The sequence below is a fragment of the Apus apus genome, chromosome 2, assembly GCF_020740795.1.
Source record: "Apus apus isolate bApuApu2 chromosome 2, bApuApu2.pri.cur, whole genome shotgun sequence".
NCBI classification, from domain to species: Eukaryota; Metazoa; Chordata; class Aves; order Apodiformes; family Apodidae; genus Apus; species Apus apus.
In genome coordinates, this window is record NC_067283.1 from 119,298,621 (window position 1) to 119,316,396 (window position 17,776).

General features: G+C 36.5%; 1 protein-coding gene across 14 annotated transcripts in view; it reads right to left on the reverse strand.

The window, feature by feature from the left end:
• ASPH (aspartate beta-hydroxylase) overlaps window positions 1–17,776 on the reverse strand; it is a 106,985-nt gene that overhangs the window by 20,906 nt on the left and 68,303 nt on the right. For all 14 annotated transcript variants that reach the window (XM_051609759.1, XM_051609752.1, XM_051609757.1 and 11 more), the window contains 4 exons: window positions 10,156–10,244; window positions 7,858–7,944; window positions 4,757–4,907; window positions 3,575–3,711 (listed from right to left, as the gene is read on the reverse strand). In XM_051609759.1, the coding sequence (XP_051465719.1) occupies window positions 3,575–3,711; window positions 4,757–4,907; window positions 7,858–7,944; window positions 10,156–10,244 (464 nt within the window). The remainder of the gene's footprint in view (window positions 1–3,574; window positions 3,712–4,756; window positions 4,908–7,857; window positions 7,945–10,155; window positions 10,245–17,776) is intronic.

Here is a 17,776-nt window from a genome sequence, read left to right on the forward strand (position 1 = left end):
TATTACAGTTAATTTAAACTATGCCGAGTTGCATTAAGCCATGATCTACATTCACAGCCCCTAAAGAGAAGCAAAGAGATACAATCAGCAGAAATTACACTGGAAGTATTTAATGTAAATTGTATTACTCTGTTGCTGTTGCTGCATGCAATATTAATTATGTTTAGAAATAAGTTTTACTAAACTGCTCATAGCCCATTAAATATTATTCATGAGTATAGAAATTAACCTCTGGGGCTATCAATGGCTAATTAGCCAGGGCAGAGTACTGTGCTAATGTGGATATTCTGCTTTTGGTACCTGAGATAGTTCAATCAGAGCTGGCTTGTGCGTGTCTGTATAATGCTGCACTGAGCTGTGCAGACATGCCTCAGCGTGGCAGGCAGAAAAAGTCCTATCAGCAGGCCTTACAAAGTTCTCTTCCACTGGATTTTATGATAATCTGTAGACCTTTGAAAACAAAAGTAGCTCTGAATTCTACTAGGACTACTTTTAATATTATGTTTCTGTGCCCCTAAGTGTAATGTTAAAATAAAAATACTTCTATGTTAGGCAAAATTGAAATCGTCACCAGTCAGATTCCATTTCCCCTCTGTGGTTCAGCCCAAAGTCTGGTAAATGCATAAAAGACAAGTGCGTTTTGTATCAGTTAAACTATACCATACTACAGCTGAACATACAAAACTCTTGATCAGAAGTTCAGTGTTTATATGCATTGCTTCTGTAGCTAAAAAAGGGAACATCAAATATTTAAGGCTTTTTCAATAAAAATGCGACTTTTAATGCTTCAACAGCTGTTAAGATACAGCAAATTTGGGGAAAATAATTTTTAAACATTTCCAATTGGTTCCCAGTTTTTAAGTCTGGTTATCAAAAAAAGACAAGAAACACATAGAAAGTAAGTAAAATGGCTATTAAATATAAATCAGAAAATTTTCATTCACTAGGATTCCTGGGGCATCTACTCAGTTCCTTGGAGATTATGCCAGTAACATTTAGTCTAGTCTGAAATGGAATATACCATAATTCCAATGTAGGGATTTGACAGTGCCTGTGAAGGATCCAGCTGGTTGTGTGTGCTCAGCTGACACTTAACACAAACTGATAACACTGAGCTAAGATCAAAATGTTATAGCAGGAAGCAAGGGAGGACATCAGTACCTTTTTGCCCAAGAATATAGCAGATTACCAGGAAATAGGAAATTTGGAGCCTAGATTTTCCTGCACAGAAGAGTGTTCCACTACTTGGGAACTTGCTTGAAGAGCAGAAAAAAGTACCACAGAAAAAGTTAGACTATGATGAAGAAAAGAATGGGACCAGAGGGGAATAAGCACAAAGCTGAGCCTGTAGTTGAACAAGGGGTGTGTTCTCTTGAGGATGTGTTCTGAGCTCCGCTCTCTGTTTCTAGATGTTTGTGCCTTCTGCAGTAAAGAACACCTGAATAAAGTGTATGAACATCCTTACAGTGGAAAACAGGACCCAGGATTCCTAAATATTGGAGGCATCTACTGTGAAGCACTAAGTTCATGTTATTGCCTGTGCTCTGTCATGGTTTTCTATCAAATGATTAATTTTCCCTTCACTACTGAGAAGAAGGATTTAATCACATTACAGAAATTTCCCAGATTTTTAAAAAATCATTTGAAGAGGAAGATGTCTCCTTTAAGCCCCAAAAACCACTCTTCACAGTTTGCCCCTTTCTTTATTGACTATATACAAAGCCTGAGCACCTATGGTAGAAGCTCCAAACCATATGTCAATGACTTTCTAAATATGCATTGCAACAGCTGAGTGAAGCACTCCAGAGCAGAACGTATAGCCCATAAGCAATCTGCCCAAAGTCATATAAAAAGCCTTCCGTATAACCAAGAATAAAAGCAGGTACACATGAGCTTCTCCCCCCTTCTTTGCCTACATTTCCTTTCTTAAAATTCTTCATGTAAATTTATCCTGAATTACAACAAAGAAAAAAAAAATCACATTACTGTGTTAGAATTCAGCCTGAGGAATAGCCAGAATATGGACAAAACCCACATGATTTTTTGAAAAAAAAAAAATCCAATTCCTTTTAAAAGGTATTTATTTGTTGCTCTTTTACAAGGACAGATCATCACTATGATCTGTTCTATTTCAGTGGCTAGTGAACTACAAAACAGAGTAATTACACTGGATGAAATCTATGGAAGCATGGGAAACTATGTTAAAAGTAAACCAGTTCATATTTTGCATATCTGTTCTTAATCAGAGCAGTATACACTTATTCTGAAGTGTATCAAACTCAGTATCAGAGTAATTACTTCTTCCATTTATAAAAAGTCCTGTGATTATTGATATTAAGACATTCTAATATCAGTAGTGTTTGCAGCAAAACACTGAAAAATTGCAAAGGAAAATCTTTCCCCAAAAGAGTGTATATATATATATATTTTTTTTTTTTTTTCCAAATTCCTTGCAGTTTGAGAAGCAGGTTCAGTTAATAAATTCTATCTTTAAAAACTGATGTTTCCAGTCCTCTGAGAAATTTTGACAGCAGGCCAAAGATTACTGAACAGAACTGTTTTATGGAGGTACCTCCAAAGTAGCTGAAGTAGCAAACATTATTCTGGCAATATCTGAAATCATTAGAGGAGCTTGAGAAAGAAATGGTATTATCAGGGTTTGGCTCCTGCTTCCAAACACGTGGTTGAATGCCCTTCTCTTTGAGAAACTACCTGAGATGATAATTCCCCTTCAGACTCCCATATGAGGGGGACAAAACAGGGCCTTTGTTTTCAGGAGGTGGTACTAATCATGCTGACTCATTCTCAGTCTACATAACCAGCCATTTACTGTGCTACTCCTGCACAAAAAAAGCACTGCAACAAGCGTGCCAGCATCAACAAGACCATGTACGACCAGGTGCTGACAGCTTTTGCTTTACCAGTGTCATTAAGCTCCACATCTGTCAGTTTCCAGATGTTAATGGGGTTTGTAGATGACAGGTGCAGAGCAGCCCTTGCTGGCAGTGAACCTTCCCGAGCTTGATAACCATATATAGAACAGCAATATTGTTTCAATGAACAGTCCACTCCACAAGCATCATGAAAAACAAACACAATTCAAGCTGCCTACAAAAACTGTGAAAAACCAAAAGGTTAAATAGCTAGGTTGAGTACTGAACTACTTTATCACATGCTTAGAGATGGTGTATCCATAAAGAAACAGGCTTGCTACTGCTTTCCGTGTCTTGCGGATAAGTTATTTTTTACACTATTCTTTACAACTATATGAGTTGTCAATGTATGCCAAACCTGGCTACTAGAAAGTACAAGAAACCAAATATTATTGAGCATTTGAAAAGCAACTGCACTTCTCCTTCTATGGGGAAAAACAATAAGCATAACAGTATCAGGAAATATTACTTAAAATTAGAAGATAATTAAGAACTGCACCAGAAAAAAATCATACCTGTATTGACCTTTCAAAACCAGACAGGCAAAATGTTTAACAATGAAGAAAGCTAAAAGCAGGCAATCTTTAGAATGAGCATGTGAATGCAAATCAGTTTTTTCCTTGGCTGAAACGGAAGCTCACCTCTTCATATACTTTCTTGGCACTGTTGTTATCTCCTATCAAGAGGTAACCAACACCAAGGTCATTCTTGAATGAAGTATCACTGGGAAACAGCTGAACTAATTTCTGTAGAGTAATCAGGGAACCTCTCATGCGACCTAATTTGATGGAAGCAAACTTAATTACAACTACAGATATGAGTAACAGTAGTAAGATGCTTACACAACATCTAAGAAAACACAAATCAGAGCCAGGTGTTCCACTTTCATGCAAAGATCAAGAAGCAGAACTTAAAAAAAAAAATAACACTTGTGTGGATAGACGTATATTCAGCGGCTTGGTTGTCACTGGGGACACGGAGTATTTCAGGAAATCACTGGGAACGTGTATCATGCAGTGTTATGGCAGCCTCTAGTGGAGAGCTGTTCACAGTGTAGCAGCAATATTAAGCCTGGGTTGCTCGTTCATACTTAGATGGCAAGAGTGTTTGATAAAACTAGGTAAACACATAAAAATAAACTTGGTCTTAATTGATTAAGTAATCAAACACGTTTCCAGTGCTAAGCAATGGTTCCACTATATTTCCATTACAAAATTAATCACGCTTTATGTGCTTAAAATTAAATATGTTTATTTGACTTCCTAGATGAGGTCTTGCTGAAGAAAAGTAAGATCAAAACAAGTTGATATTAAAACCCAACCCATGGGAACAAAACTCCTTTCTCCACCAAAGGTGACAGTGCCTCATATTCTAATCAGCACTTCTCATACATCACAGAACTGAGATGTAAGCTTTTGGTTGTTACCCCCAAGTTCAACTCCATTCTTGTCTATGTTTACAGAAAGTTTATTCTGTATATGTTTACTCTGTGAATGTCATTATTTTCCTCATGATTTCTCAAACTTCAGCAGAAAAACATTTTCTTCATCCTCTTGTCAATAAAGTTTTTTTCACCACCTCTTATCGTAGCACCTATGGTGCACTGTTGCCTACAGGCACTATGAGCATACAAGCAATTATATAGACTAGTTCCCTAGAAATGTTTTTAAAAACTAAAAGATATTTTTAAGAAGCATTTAAGTGATTAGGAACACAAGTTCTACTGAAAACTCAATGGAATTGGTGCTTTTAAGTCCTTAGTGATCTTTTGAAAATCTTGCTCATGCAACTTCCGTAATTTTTACACCATCTTCAAATCTTACCAAGAAACTGCTGTCTGTCTGCTTCTCGTTTCAAGCTCAGTTTTATCAGATCTGAAGGGACATTTGGCAGACTAACCACCTCATCATAGGTGTTGATGGCTTTTTGCAGCATCTCATTACTTCTCATTTTCTCAGCTAAGTCATCTTCAGACTAGAAAGAATCACAAACCCATTATTAGAACAGGTAATAATTAATTTTTAAAAAACACCTTTGTTTTCTTAGAAGACAAACTATGCAATTGTTAGGCTATGAGAATAATTTTAGAATTACCTTTGATCTATATCATTTTGGCATAACAATGAAAAGCTTATCTAGCTGTGCATTATGGTAAGGCAGATGATTTTTACTGCTAATTTTTGTTTCCTGCATACTGTTTCAAATTGTAAGTAGGAGAAAATTTGCACCTTAAACATAAACTAAGACAGATTTTTGATTAACATTTATAACATTACTGCTTTCAAAAATAAATAAAGCAATCTGTTTTAATAACATGGAAGAAATGTAAATTATTGCTGACAGAATATTTGCATACTAAGTCTCACACTGGCAGCAATACAGAAATAAAAACATTCTGACAAACATTTATTTCTTTCAGAAATTTATTTACAGTCTTTCTTAGGAAATTAATTAGGAATTGGCATTACTCTTGCTTATGTTGATAAAATATCTTCTCTACAACTCTATCAGAAGTTAAATTTGTTCCTTAAAAATCAAGTGAAGACCAAAGGATATCCAAGATCTCCACTGTGAAATTACAGCTTCAGTGCAGCCAATGGAAGCTCCTACTGATTTAACCTGTGATATGGCATTTTCACCATTTGTTTCAACAGCTGAAAAAAATAAGCCTGTATCTCAAATGTTGAATTTTTAAAGCATTACTTTGAATTACTTATACAACTGCACGCATTTTCATGTCTTTAATGCATTCTTCTCAAATACACCTATTTTTTTTAGCTTATGTTCTTTCTTAAGTTAATTAGCAGAGAAAGGTGCATCACAAGTACTGCAGGTGCTGAAGCTCTTACTGGTTTACTTAACTTCACTGCTGTATCAGACACACACTAAACAAAACAGCTTCAACTGTATGTGTTGTAGTAAGCAGTTAGTATCTGGAATATTTTTGCACTTCTGTGCTTTACTTTTTTTCCTAAGGCTACTTTGAAACTGAGCATGGGAAATATCAAACAGTATGGTCACTCAGGCAAACTCAGTTTCAGAGATAACTTCAGAAATCACTTTGAAGTGATTATTTATTTTTCTGATGTACAGTCCCTAAAAAAAAATGCTTTTCCTTTTTTTTGAGGGAATTGCAGGGTAAAGAATTGTAAAAGATACATAAGCAAGAGGCAAAATTTGTCAGCATAACATCTACATGAGGTCTTCACCAGTACAGATGTTATATCTCATATAAGGAGGTTTAAGTTCTCTCTATTCTTCTTTTCAGCCTTAAAGGTGTTAATGATTTCTACAGAAGATTTTTTTCATCTGGCCTGATCATAGCTCTAGAAATAAAATTGGGAATCGCTGAAATTTCTGAAAACAACAATTATGAAGCCTTTTGCAGATTATTTTTTTTTAAGTTGCCTTTTAAAGCTATTAAAAGATCCAGAACAAATCCTCTTGTCTTACTAGAAACTGAATCTACAAAAATAGTATGTAATGTTGGTTGACGGTTCATAGAAATGGAGAAATACGTTCATGTGGTGAAGGCCTTTACCCTTACGCTTCTCTGCAGTTTAACCTTTAGTTAGTGTTGAGAGACAGCAAATTTGAATGTGTTGTGTTGGTATGAACACCCACTTAAAAGTAATACAGTGTTACAATATAAATCCTAAGAATAATCCATCTATCAGCAAAACCCATGATTTTCCCATTCCTTCAAACAGCTTCAACTTACATACACAGGTTTCAATAAATTCTCAATGGTCACGATTAGTAAAGAAACTTATATAAGTCTACAAAGGCTACTGCAAATGGAAATGAGTTTATAGCTGTTTTTATACATTCCCAGAAAGTGTGTGTTAATTATTACTTCCAATCTTGGTGCCTAGGACCTTTTAAGCATTACTAGAGTACTAGACCATAGCTACAAATTTTTGTAAAGGGACAAAGTTGTGACACTGGGGGAAATTCCAAAAGAGAATAAGCTTCACAGTTGGCTTCAGTGATCTGCCCCCTTCTTCCCTAAAAGCAGTGAGCTATTGAGGAGGTAGGAAGAGACTGTCCCTCACAAAGAGCACTGAAGTATTTGGTCTGCTGTGTATTAACTGCTTCAATGACAGTTTTCTTGGATAATCATAAGTTTGGTTTTAGCATGACTATTACTATCCAAGTAACTGGTTGTGACTCCAGGTGCCTCAGTAATTGTGTAACAGCACAATTCTCTTCTACAGTGACAGTTACACTTTTCTCATCTTGATTAACAGGAGTTCAAACAGTCTACACCAATGCAGTGAGATTATCCTACTATTTATGAAAATGTAAGGATTATCCTCTTCTGAGATATCCCAACATGTCTCAGAAGAATTAAATGCTGAGCTTATTTTCCAATGCTTGCTTTTTTTTTGCCTTTTTTTTTTTCTTTTTTTAAGGGAACACCTGAAATAGAACTCATTCCACAAGAAAATGCTAATAAAGCCTCCCTCTCTAAGAATTTCTGTTCTTTATCCTTTAATACTCTTATATAAAACATCCAAATCCCCTTCCCTATTCCCAGTAAGCAAAAAACAGCATTTAGCCCAGAGCTGAGCGATGTGTTGATTTATCAGCTGCAGCAAACAGTATGTAACAGCTAAATTCTGCCTGTTATTTCTGAACTGGGGAGTTAGTTGGGATTTATCTCTTACCATTCATCTGACAGTTTTCATGACAACTAAAGGATGTATCTTATTTTTGTGTTATTTACAATACTCCCCACTAGGCTAAAGTTAGACAAAAGCTCACAAAATAATTGGGGAAGGATAGAGGACTGAAACAAATTTAATGATAGATCATATACTTATTTTTTTCCGTAAGAAACTGGGGTTTTGAACTCTAATGTTAAAAAGGTTTTAATATTAAACATTTTAACTTTTTTAATGTTTATGGCTTTTTCTAGTACCTGTGCTTTCCCGTATCTTGCTCGAGGACTCTGTGGATATTGATTCACTAATGCTTCAAAGGCCTTTAGAGCTTCTTCAACTTTTCCCTGGAAAGCAGAGATATTTATCAGCAATTCTATCTAATAAAAATTCTGAAGGATGCATGACCTAATAACACATTTGTTTCTCCAATTAAAAAACAAAGATAAAAAAAAAATGCAGATGGAATCCGCAGTTTTCACTCATATTTTTGTTGAGACTGCCTGCTTATTTAAGAGAAATTAATTGTCATTATTTATGAAACAATATTATCTCCTTTCCACTGTTAAAATGAATAGCTTTGTTCTTATTCTACTCACTTTCCCTTTGTTGATGGGAAAAACTACTGAGATGACAATAACTTGTCTATATAAAAATGTAAGTATTCTATTGTTAACAACACCTAAACTGAATGCAACAGAGAACAGAAAGGAAGTAAGCTCTAGACACATGTGGAAATTTCCTCTCTGTACACTTCATATGATGAACAGAACCATAACTATGGTTCTTCCAGGGGAAATACCATAGACTCATCCATAGTATATGGCTGCTTCCTCCCAATCTTTTGCCCAATGATATCCCTCAGGTCACCTCACTTGTACTCTGTCTCTCTTCCCTGTGGCATACAAAGTCCAAATGTAACCACGGCATTCTCATGATTGATGCTGACTAGCAGGTAAGGATGGAAGTTGAGAACTGGCTGCATTGTTAAATAGAAGCTAAGCACTGCTGGGCAAAATTGGGCATCAGATCTTGCTGTCAATTCCAGCTCTTACACCTCTACAGAGTGGACTGTTATACACAACTGTCTTGCTATCTTCAAATATTACATATGTCTGATTTGTTACTAAAATTATCCTGCTTCCTACAAGACAGTAGGATTGCTTGCAACTCACCAAGAGACACAGGCAGGAAAAGAGGTTCAGCCAACTGATTCGTTTAGGCTCATCAAAAGTTTCTGTTACATCTTTCTCTGAGCAACCAGTTCTTTAGGTAATAAGAAGCATAACAACACTCTTACTTTTGCATTCTCACATGTAAACAAGGCTCCCAGTGAAGTGCAGAAGCAGGGGCAACCTCAGGTTAGTAGTGTCTCTGTAGTAGCCGTACAACCCCATAACAGACCTACAGGAACTCTGGGGCTGTATGGATGGCAATGTAAAGCTAAAACTGTACAGTCAGTCTTCTGAAAAATCAAGAATAATTCTACACCTGCAGTGACTAAAATGGTTTTTGTTGCATCGTATTGGAAATAGTGCATTTCATTGCTCACCTGTCTCAAATCCAGGACACAACAAAGTATGTTGTTCTCCATGGCCTAGAACTGTCTGTGAGGCATAAAATTTTTTACAAGATTTACATCCAAGAGACTTCAGGTCTCTCATTTCTAACATAGTCAGACTAAGACTAAATCACATACTCTTGCTTCAGTACTTAAACTTACATGTGGAAAATGGACACTGCTGCAAAGTTCTTGTTTTCTGAGACACTCAAATATAACATTGGAAGTTATCAGAGAAGATGACTGAAGAGTTTTTGTTTATTGTTGGTTTTTTTGTTTCTTTGGATTTTTATAGTTATTAAATTCAGAACTGGAAAAACTGTCTGACTGATGCTAAAGTTTTGCTGGCACTGGTAAGAAGCAGCAACATCTGCTTCGGGCTCTAAGCAGCTGTATGGAAGCAGAGACACTCACAGGACACACAGAGAATCCCAGCGGGAACAACGCCTACTACAAAGATTTGCGCCTAATGCTCAAAAGCATATGAATACTTACTGAGAGATTCATATAAACATGCTTATATTATTTAACTTTTCTGATAATACTTGACTTCAGTACTCAGACAATAGCAACAGAACTAAACATGTTGCTTGTGTTGCCAGCCCTTTTCCCCCACTTACAGAAATCCTGTAATCTGCAATGGCAGGACTTTGCAGAAGCATTTCCTTAGTTGCTCAGTGTTTGAAAAGAAACAAAACCACACAACACTTTGATTTAAATATTTTTTGATTACAGGAATTCAACAGTTAAGCTAAATATTTTCTAAATTAAAGGTGAGCAAACTTGCATGAACAAACATATCCTTATGACTTAAAAAAAAATAGATAACTATCCAGCAGAAATTAAACTTGAAGATCAAGCATGCACTGACTATTTTATTTTTAAGTTAGTTTCCCAGAAAGTAATCTAAAAGTAATTAATCTCTTTCTAAGTTAATTTTTATTTCATTAATTTTTGCTCACTGTCTACAGACCTGAGTGTAACATTCAAAACTTACTTTTTTACGTAGTTTTTCTGCAGCATCTAGTTCAACTTTAATGGTCTTATCAAACTTGTTTAAGAGCTTTGGCTTCTTCTTCCTTTGAGCTAGAAGAGATTTGAAACCCACAAATTCATTACCTCTTTTGTGTTTCAGAGCAATTGTTTGGAGTAACCTTCAACTAGCAACTCGTACTGTGCTGGCAAAGCACAAGATTTTCAAATAAGGCAGTTTCAAAATACACAAAAAAGAAATTGATGTATTGCTTATTACAAAGTCCTGCATGTAAAAGCAATCTTCAGTCACTCAAACTGAGTAACTTTGCAGTATAAAGCTTTTGATAAAGTGTTTTTCATCTCGTATAGTCAAGGATTTTTTCCAAATGGTTCAAAGGACATGGAAGAACAAATAGAACTGCCATTCTTCCACATTTCTATGGTATTATGAAAAATATTATGTTCGTAACTTCTGAAGTTCTGCCTGTATATGTCTATTTCTTTGCCTAAAGCAATTAAAAGAGTTGATAAAAATCACAGTTACTCAGGGCAGGAGGGACTCAAAAAGTCATATAGTTCAACTTCCTGCTGAAAACAGGTTCAACACTGAAATGTCTCATCAAGACCTCTTTAAGTGACCAAGTTTCCACAGCTTAGCAAGCTATCACACAGTAGCAGAGCAGGAGCAGTATGTAGCAAACCAGTCTTGAAGTAAATTGTGTAAAGTAAATTGCATTCAAAGCAAATTGAAGTAAATTCTGTCAATTTAAATAGCTATTTACTTCATAGCAGTTCACTCTTAAACAATGTCTATTTGGTTGCACTAAGCATACTAGATGTTAAAAAAAAATGCAGATACACTACCAAAGGATATGACTGCAGATAACTCCACATTTTCTATAGCTAAACTTTGCTTTGGAACTTCATTAAAAAAACCCTCAACTTTTCTGACACAAGTAAGGGAAATATATACTGACTTACACCAGTATCTACCAGCTATGTGTATCTGTAATTAGTAACACATATTTCTAGCTTAAATTATGCATTACTGTTTTTCCCTTCTATGGATAGCAACTCATTAATAGCATAAAAACAAGTAAAATCATTATTTTCTCTGCAGAAGTTGTAGGACTCTGCAGGACTGCTGTAACTGGTACATGTCAAACTAAATCCAGACACCATACACCTTAACACCACGAGACTTTTGTAAATATTTTGGATAACAAGGTATTGTAACTAGCCATGTTTTGTTCTGCTTCCCAAGTCCTCAGGTGCACTGTTCAAGAATGACAAGAGTCATCACACGCTAGAAGCAGATGTGCTCATCATGCATTAAATTATACTTTCTAAGACTCTGATCCTAGACAGAGCTTTAGGCAAATCACTTTGTATTTGTTAAACCTTAGAGAAAGACCAATGCCTTAGCTAATGCTAAAGCAATACTAATCCCATCCAAGCATAAGAGGATCTCATGAGTCTGAGCTACTTCTGTAGGAGATAAAAACAACCCCCTGACTACCTTTGGTTCTTTCTGTGTAAAACTTTTACTGTAATTTTCAATACTGAACACAGACAACTCTGCACAGAGAGTGTTCTTATTTTACCTTTATAATCTATTCTGCAGCATTGGTATGCACAATTAAATAGATGCTACTGCTTTTCTGGGTCAGGGGAGAAATAGAATATAAGCAGGATTGAAGCTATCCAACTAAATTCCATTTACTTATTCAGAAAGGTTGTATGAAGCTTTAATATATACATGTATTAAGAACTATAAAAGAATGGTAGTAAAGAAGCAGTTCATTAGGATTATAATATCCCTGTTGATCCTTCTTGTAATACAAGTGACTGTAATTTTCCAAGGCATTAGCTACAAAGAAGTTAAGAAGGAAAAAACTGTCTGACATAGTCTGTCAATACAAACCACCAAATAGCATACTTCAATGTAATACATTTGTTCCCCTAAAAACTTCATGTTTTCGCTGTACCCTATGACTTGATTTAAAGTATTTATACTGAAGCACACAATAATCCACTTAAGGTATGTAGTTATCATGGAACTGATCAAAGACATGCTTTTCTTTTAAAAATTATAATAACATAGATGGTTTACATGCCTTTTATTCATTCCCCACAGGTAGCATAGTAGAGGTGCATTCCAATTTGTGGCCAATTCCAGTCTTGCTATGTCTTACTTTAATATTACACATTTCATAAGAAAGTGATGTCTTTACTGCATTTTCATGCATTTAATGATGATAATGGTTAAGGAGCACAGCACTGACTCTGTTCCAAGGGTTTATACCCTTTGAATCCAGCAAAACTCACAGAGCTCTCATAATGAGAGCAAGAATCCCTTCACTCCAGACCCTGAGTCCACAGTGACTAATAGGTACGGTCAGAACTTTCTGACTTTACATCACTGGGCCTGAAAAGAACAATTCATAAAATGCAAAAGATTTGTTGGGTTTTGCGGTGTTTTGTTTTCTTTTCTTTTCTAAATCTATACCAGCTCAGTTATTTAGGAAATCATTGCTATTTCTAAGGCCTGGCTTGCTTAACAGTATGAACCCAGAAGCGTAAGCCCAAGAAGCCAGTAAAAGCACATGTCCCTGAGGACTTCTTAGGTTGGTTCAGCTCACAGTTGCTATGTAAAACTGTAATTTCTTGTTAGCAGGAAAACTGAGGCATGTCAGATCCTCTGGCTACGTGATCTGGGGATTTATCAGCTGGACATCTCCACCAAACACTCGATTTCTTCCTCTTCCATATGTAGGAGGCTGTGCATACAAGAAACGATATAAACCACAACTAAAATGTCAATTCTCAGTTCTTACTGCATGCATGAAAATCTTCATCTAAGACTGGCCAGTTACACAGAAACTGTGCATTCATGGAAAGGCATGCAGTCATTTGGCCCTTCTCCAACTCCACAAGCAGAGAGACAGCAAGGTTCCTTCAAGGCAAAGGAAAGCAACTTTGTCACTCACCAAGAAACTCTTGCTGCCTGTGGGACACTGTTCTCACAATTCCTTTGAGTTTACAAGGAGATGAGGCAAAGAAAAAGGGAATGGAAATCTTCCAAGTCTGTGGCATGAAGATCTGCCATCTTTCCCCTCCTGTCTGACTTAGCTGATGTGTTGGAAGAACCTTTTTGCCACACTCCATTGCAAAAGAAGTATTATCTTCCCATTTTTAGTACAATTATATATCAGCTCTAGACCAGCAGGAGATCAATACGAAAAGCTGGAAAGGAGCTGTTAGCATAAATATTATTCAGCTGCTAGGCACCAATATAACACAGTAAACATATTATATAATGAGCAATCATTTTCATATCCCATTCTACTCCAACGTTAAAGGATTCACCAGGGAGCTTTCAGCCTAACCATCAAGCATTCCTCTATATTAACCACATAGCCTGCTGTCTCCCTGCAGGGGTATTTTAATAAATTATCCATTGACTCCTTCTAGTGTAATAATCTTTTAACAGATGTGACCAAACATATTAAATTCAATGTTACAAAGAAGTTAACGTATCTGTTTCAAGAGAGAAAAAAACATGTATTTTTCCTTCAATGACTTACACGTTTCAACATGTAGCTGAGATTATGCACAATCACACAACCACTAGGGTGATTTGTAGTCCAAATCTGTTTGAGCATTGAAATGGTAATAATTCTTCTATATATCACACTACAGTCTTACAAGAGTAATACTGAGGATTTTCTATAATAGTCTTGGAAGTAAGGATGGGCTTTCTATGTAAGATTGCTGTAGACTCCCTCAGAGAAAACAGTTTCCACTGTGAAAGCAGCAAGCTAGGAAGAAGTCTTACACGAAACTCCATGCTAGTTCTTTCTGTTGGAGAACAAACAATGATTAGTGACAATAAGCAGACTCATACCTCCCTTCTGTATTAAGATACAGACAAGTAGGAAAAAGAAAACAAAAAAATGAAAAGAAAAATATTTCTGAAGTTGTAATGTACTAAATGTGTGCTACACTTAATAGCTTGCAATGTCATCCAATGGAAGATGATGAAATAGCTGATTTATATACCTATTTTGGCATATGAAAACTAAAATACCAAACTTAAAAGCATAAAACATTTTCAAAGGCATCATGTCATCACCAAAAGCAGTGACAGTCTTTTTCTACAAAGGACAGAGAAATACCTCTTGAAAAATAATGAATGCAGTGCTAGATACTCTTTAAATCACAAAAGCATCATATGAAAAATAAGGTAAAGTAACTAATTTATTAAAGGTGATTGAATCACTCACTTTTGAAGAATGGTTTAAAAATATTTTACCTTTAATTGTAAGGGGAGGGGGCAGCATTTACATTTGAATAAGCAAGAACTAAGGGAAAAAGGTAGCACTAAAGAGTTTGTCACTGGAAGAGAGGCACATACCACTCTGTAAAAAGTAGCTACACAGATGAAAAGAATAAATTATTTTCTCTATCACCACAGTAAGGACAAGGAATAAAAGGCTTAAAATTGCTACAGCATAAAATCTGGCTTGAACATCCAGAACTAGTATTTATGAGCACACATAGCAGAACAGATTGCTGAGGGTAGTTGGGGAATTCTAATTACTAGAAATCTGTAAGAACAAGTTCTATAAGCATTTGCCAGGAATGATGCACACAGTTGATAAAGCCTGTGGTCAACAGAATATAAAAAGTAAGCTTCAGGGTCCCACCTAGTCTTATTTTCTACAGTTTCTCTAACATACTGCTATATATCAATGTGCTTTAGTGCCAAAACTATCATTACACAGGGAACTTCCATTCTCTCATTTGTTAATTAAAGAAATTCCCCCAGAAGCTCACTGTGCCAGTCATCACTGTGACTGAGATTTGTCCTAGCCCTATGCCAGCAACAGAATATTGAAGTTCAACACCAAATGGATGAGTTGCAGATTATATGATTTGTCTAGCAATCTTTCATGTTCCGCAGCTTCTACTCTCCCATTAAGCTTCTTCTCATCTCCTTTTTCTTTCCTTCTCCTGTCATCCTCTTATCAACCTTGATACCCTACATTTCTTCCCTTTCATGTCTACATTTGTTCCCAATTTTATTCCCTGGTCCAGCTCTTCCTGGTTATTGGCAACTTGCTCTCAGATGCCTGTCTTCTGCCACATGCTTGTTGCTCATTACCTTCTCCAGAGGTCTTTTCCCTTAAACTCCATTGCCCCAAATCCCTGCTGCTGACCATCTCCTCTACTGTTGCTCTCCATCTATGCTGCATACTTCAGAAAATGATCAGGGCTATAAGCAGTCATGAGAGTGACACAAGGAAAGATGAGTGCAAGCATCAAAGCCTCTCTGCTGCCCCATCATTACATGTACCCCACCCCAAACGGTGTTAACAGAGACTAAGGATACCCTTGCAATAAACACTTCACCTGTTTCTACACATGATGCAGCACTGTGTTAATTACCTGCAAATTATCACAGCCTGAGTAAGGAGCAATACAACTGCTTGGCTCAGCAGCAGAACCTGATGGCAGAGCTGTCTGCTCTCTAGCTAGAAGTCCATTAATTTCATTATCACTTGTGACTGTCACCAGTGCAGTGACAGCTTAAAATGAAGCCAACTAAATTTAGGTTTCTCTATGTAGACACCTAAACTTTGATGTAATCCTTAGAAATCCAATTATTACAGTCAAAGGTGCCAAAAAAGCAAGTTCAACACAAAGTAAACACCTACTAGGTGCTTAGCTGAAGGCTCCACTAACTGTATAGATGACTACTCCAGGTAATGCAGTTTGGACACATCAGCCCATGAAGCCACACTTCCTTGCCTTGATCTGGAACAGAATCACCAAGAGTGGAAAAGACCTTTAAGATCATTAAGTCCAGCCTATGACCTAACACCACCACATCGGCTAGACCTAAGTGCCACATCCAGTCTTTCAGAGTCCCATCCAGGTTGTTTTCCCCACTCACTGACATTGCTGTTAGATAACAACTCTTTTGGCCCAAAGGCTGTTTGGAATCCAGTAGTGTGAACATCGCAGGACTCAGGGAAGTGGTTCATTCTTTCCTTTCAAGACCTGATCTCAGATAGTTCAGAGCTGTGAACGAATAGCATCGCAGGAAATCCTGCTCATGTCCAAAGATCTAGACCAGAATATGCCATTTGCTTTGAGATACAGAAGCAAACAGGCATGGATAACAAAATTCAGTGGCCAAAGTAAAATGTTTCTTTACTGATTACTATTAGCCAGCATGTGCATGTGTGAACTAATATTTTGTAGCTGTTAATGCTACATATGCTCTTGCAGATAAAACAATATACATTAAGTTTGCAATAAAAGCTTTTTCTCTTTTTCATTTAAGCACTGGGAAAAATTTAAGAAATCAGTGAAAAATATCTCACATCTGCTAATACTGGCATGAAAAACAGAAAGCATGTAGGACTCTGGATTTTAGTTAATTACATTCACAAGGCCTGAGAATTCAAGATAAACCATGGTCTTTACAGTCACCTTGAGGACACATGGTCCCCAGTTTCTGAATGGAAAACTGCAGTGGAACACTCCTGCTGCACTCACTGCATGTTGTCCTTACAACTAGTGGAAGAGCTTTATTTTAAAGCTAAAAAGTTTTAAATACAATTTAGAACCTCTACAGTTACACCTATATAATGATACCTCCTTATTTCTCTCCCACGTCGACAAAAATAAGACACATAGCTGGTGCCAACTCTAAATCAAATTTGAAATAGAAACCTCCCCACGTGACGAAGTCTCATACTCATTGTCAATGAAGGCTTCTTCTGCCAGTTCTCCATCTTAAACTGCCAAAATATAAGGAAGCAATATCCAGAGGGGCTGCAGGCTTTCTTTTCTAAACACCCTCCTATCCTTGCTGAGATACAATTTCAGTAATACTGTTCTTGCCAGCTTGTGGATGGACACCTTAAAGACCATAATAATTAGATACCAATGATTATGGTCTGTAGAAGTTTTCCAGTGACTTTTGTGACCTTCTGTTTTACTAATTCCTCCCACCCTCTCCCCCAAATACTCCAACTTTGCCAGTTCAAGTTTCAAAGTTTCAGGTATGGGATGAAAAACATAAATCTATATTAGCAGACCAACTACTTTTACCTGGAATTCAAAATTTGATCAAGTAATTGTCTTCCCTCCTCATACTAGATGCATGTCATTATCCAAATTAGTTTTTTAAATTTTTGTCTCTCAGCAGGTGCTTGAATGAGAATCTGATGATGCTGTCATTGTTCTGTTGTGTGGGAAGCTCATTAGGTGAGATACAGACAGCATAAGTGATCCACTGGCTTTATGGGCTTCTATAAATGATAACTTAGAAGGTATAAAAACAAGTAACAGCATCTAGACATTTTTAAAGCCAGTAGCACTACAATGATTATAACATCTCTCTAAACTCTACTAGTAGAACAGGCAAAACCTCTATAATCAACTTATCTGGAGAAGCAATAAGACAATAAAAAACAAGGCATTTCAGGGAATAATAAAGCTGTGGAATCTAATGACTGTAATGAATCCTTAGCTGCAGTTATTCCAGAACAATTACCCTTGAAGTAAATAGTATTCTACAGAGTTTTCTGTCTGAAATTACTGTTGGTTGGTTAGATGTCGGTCAAAAG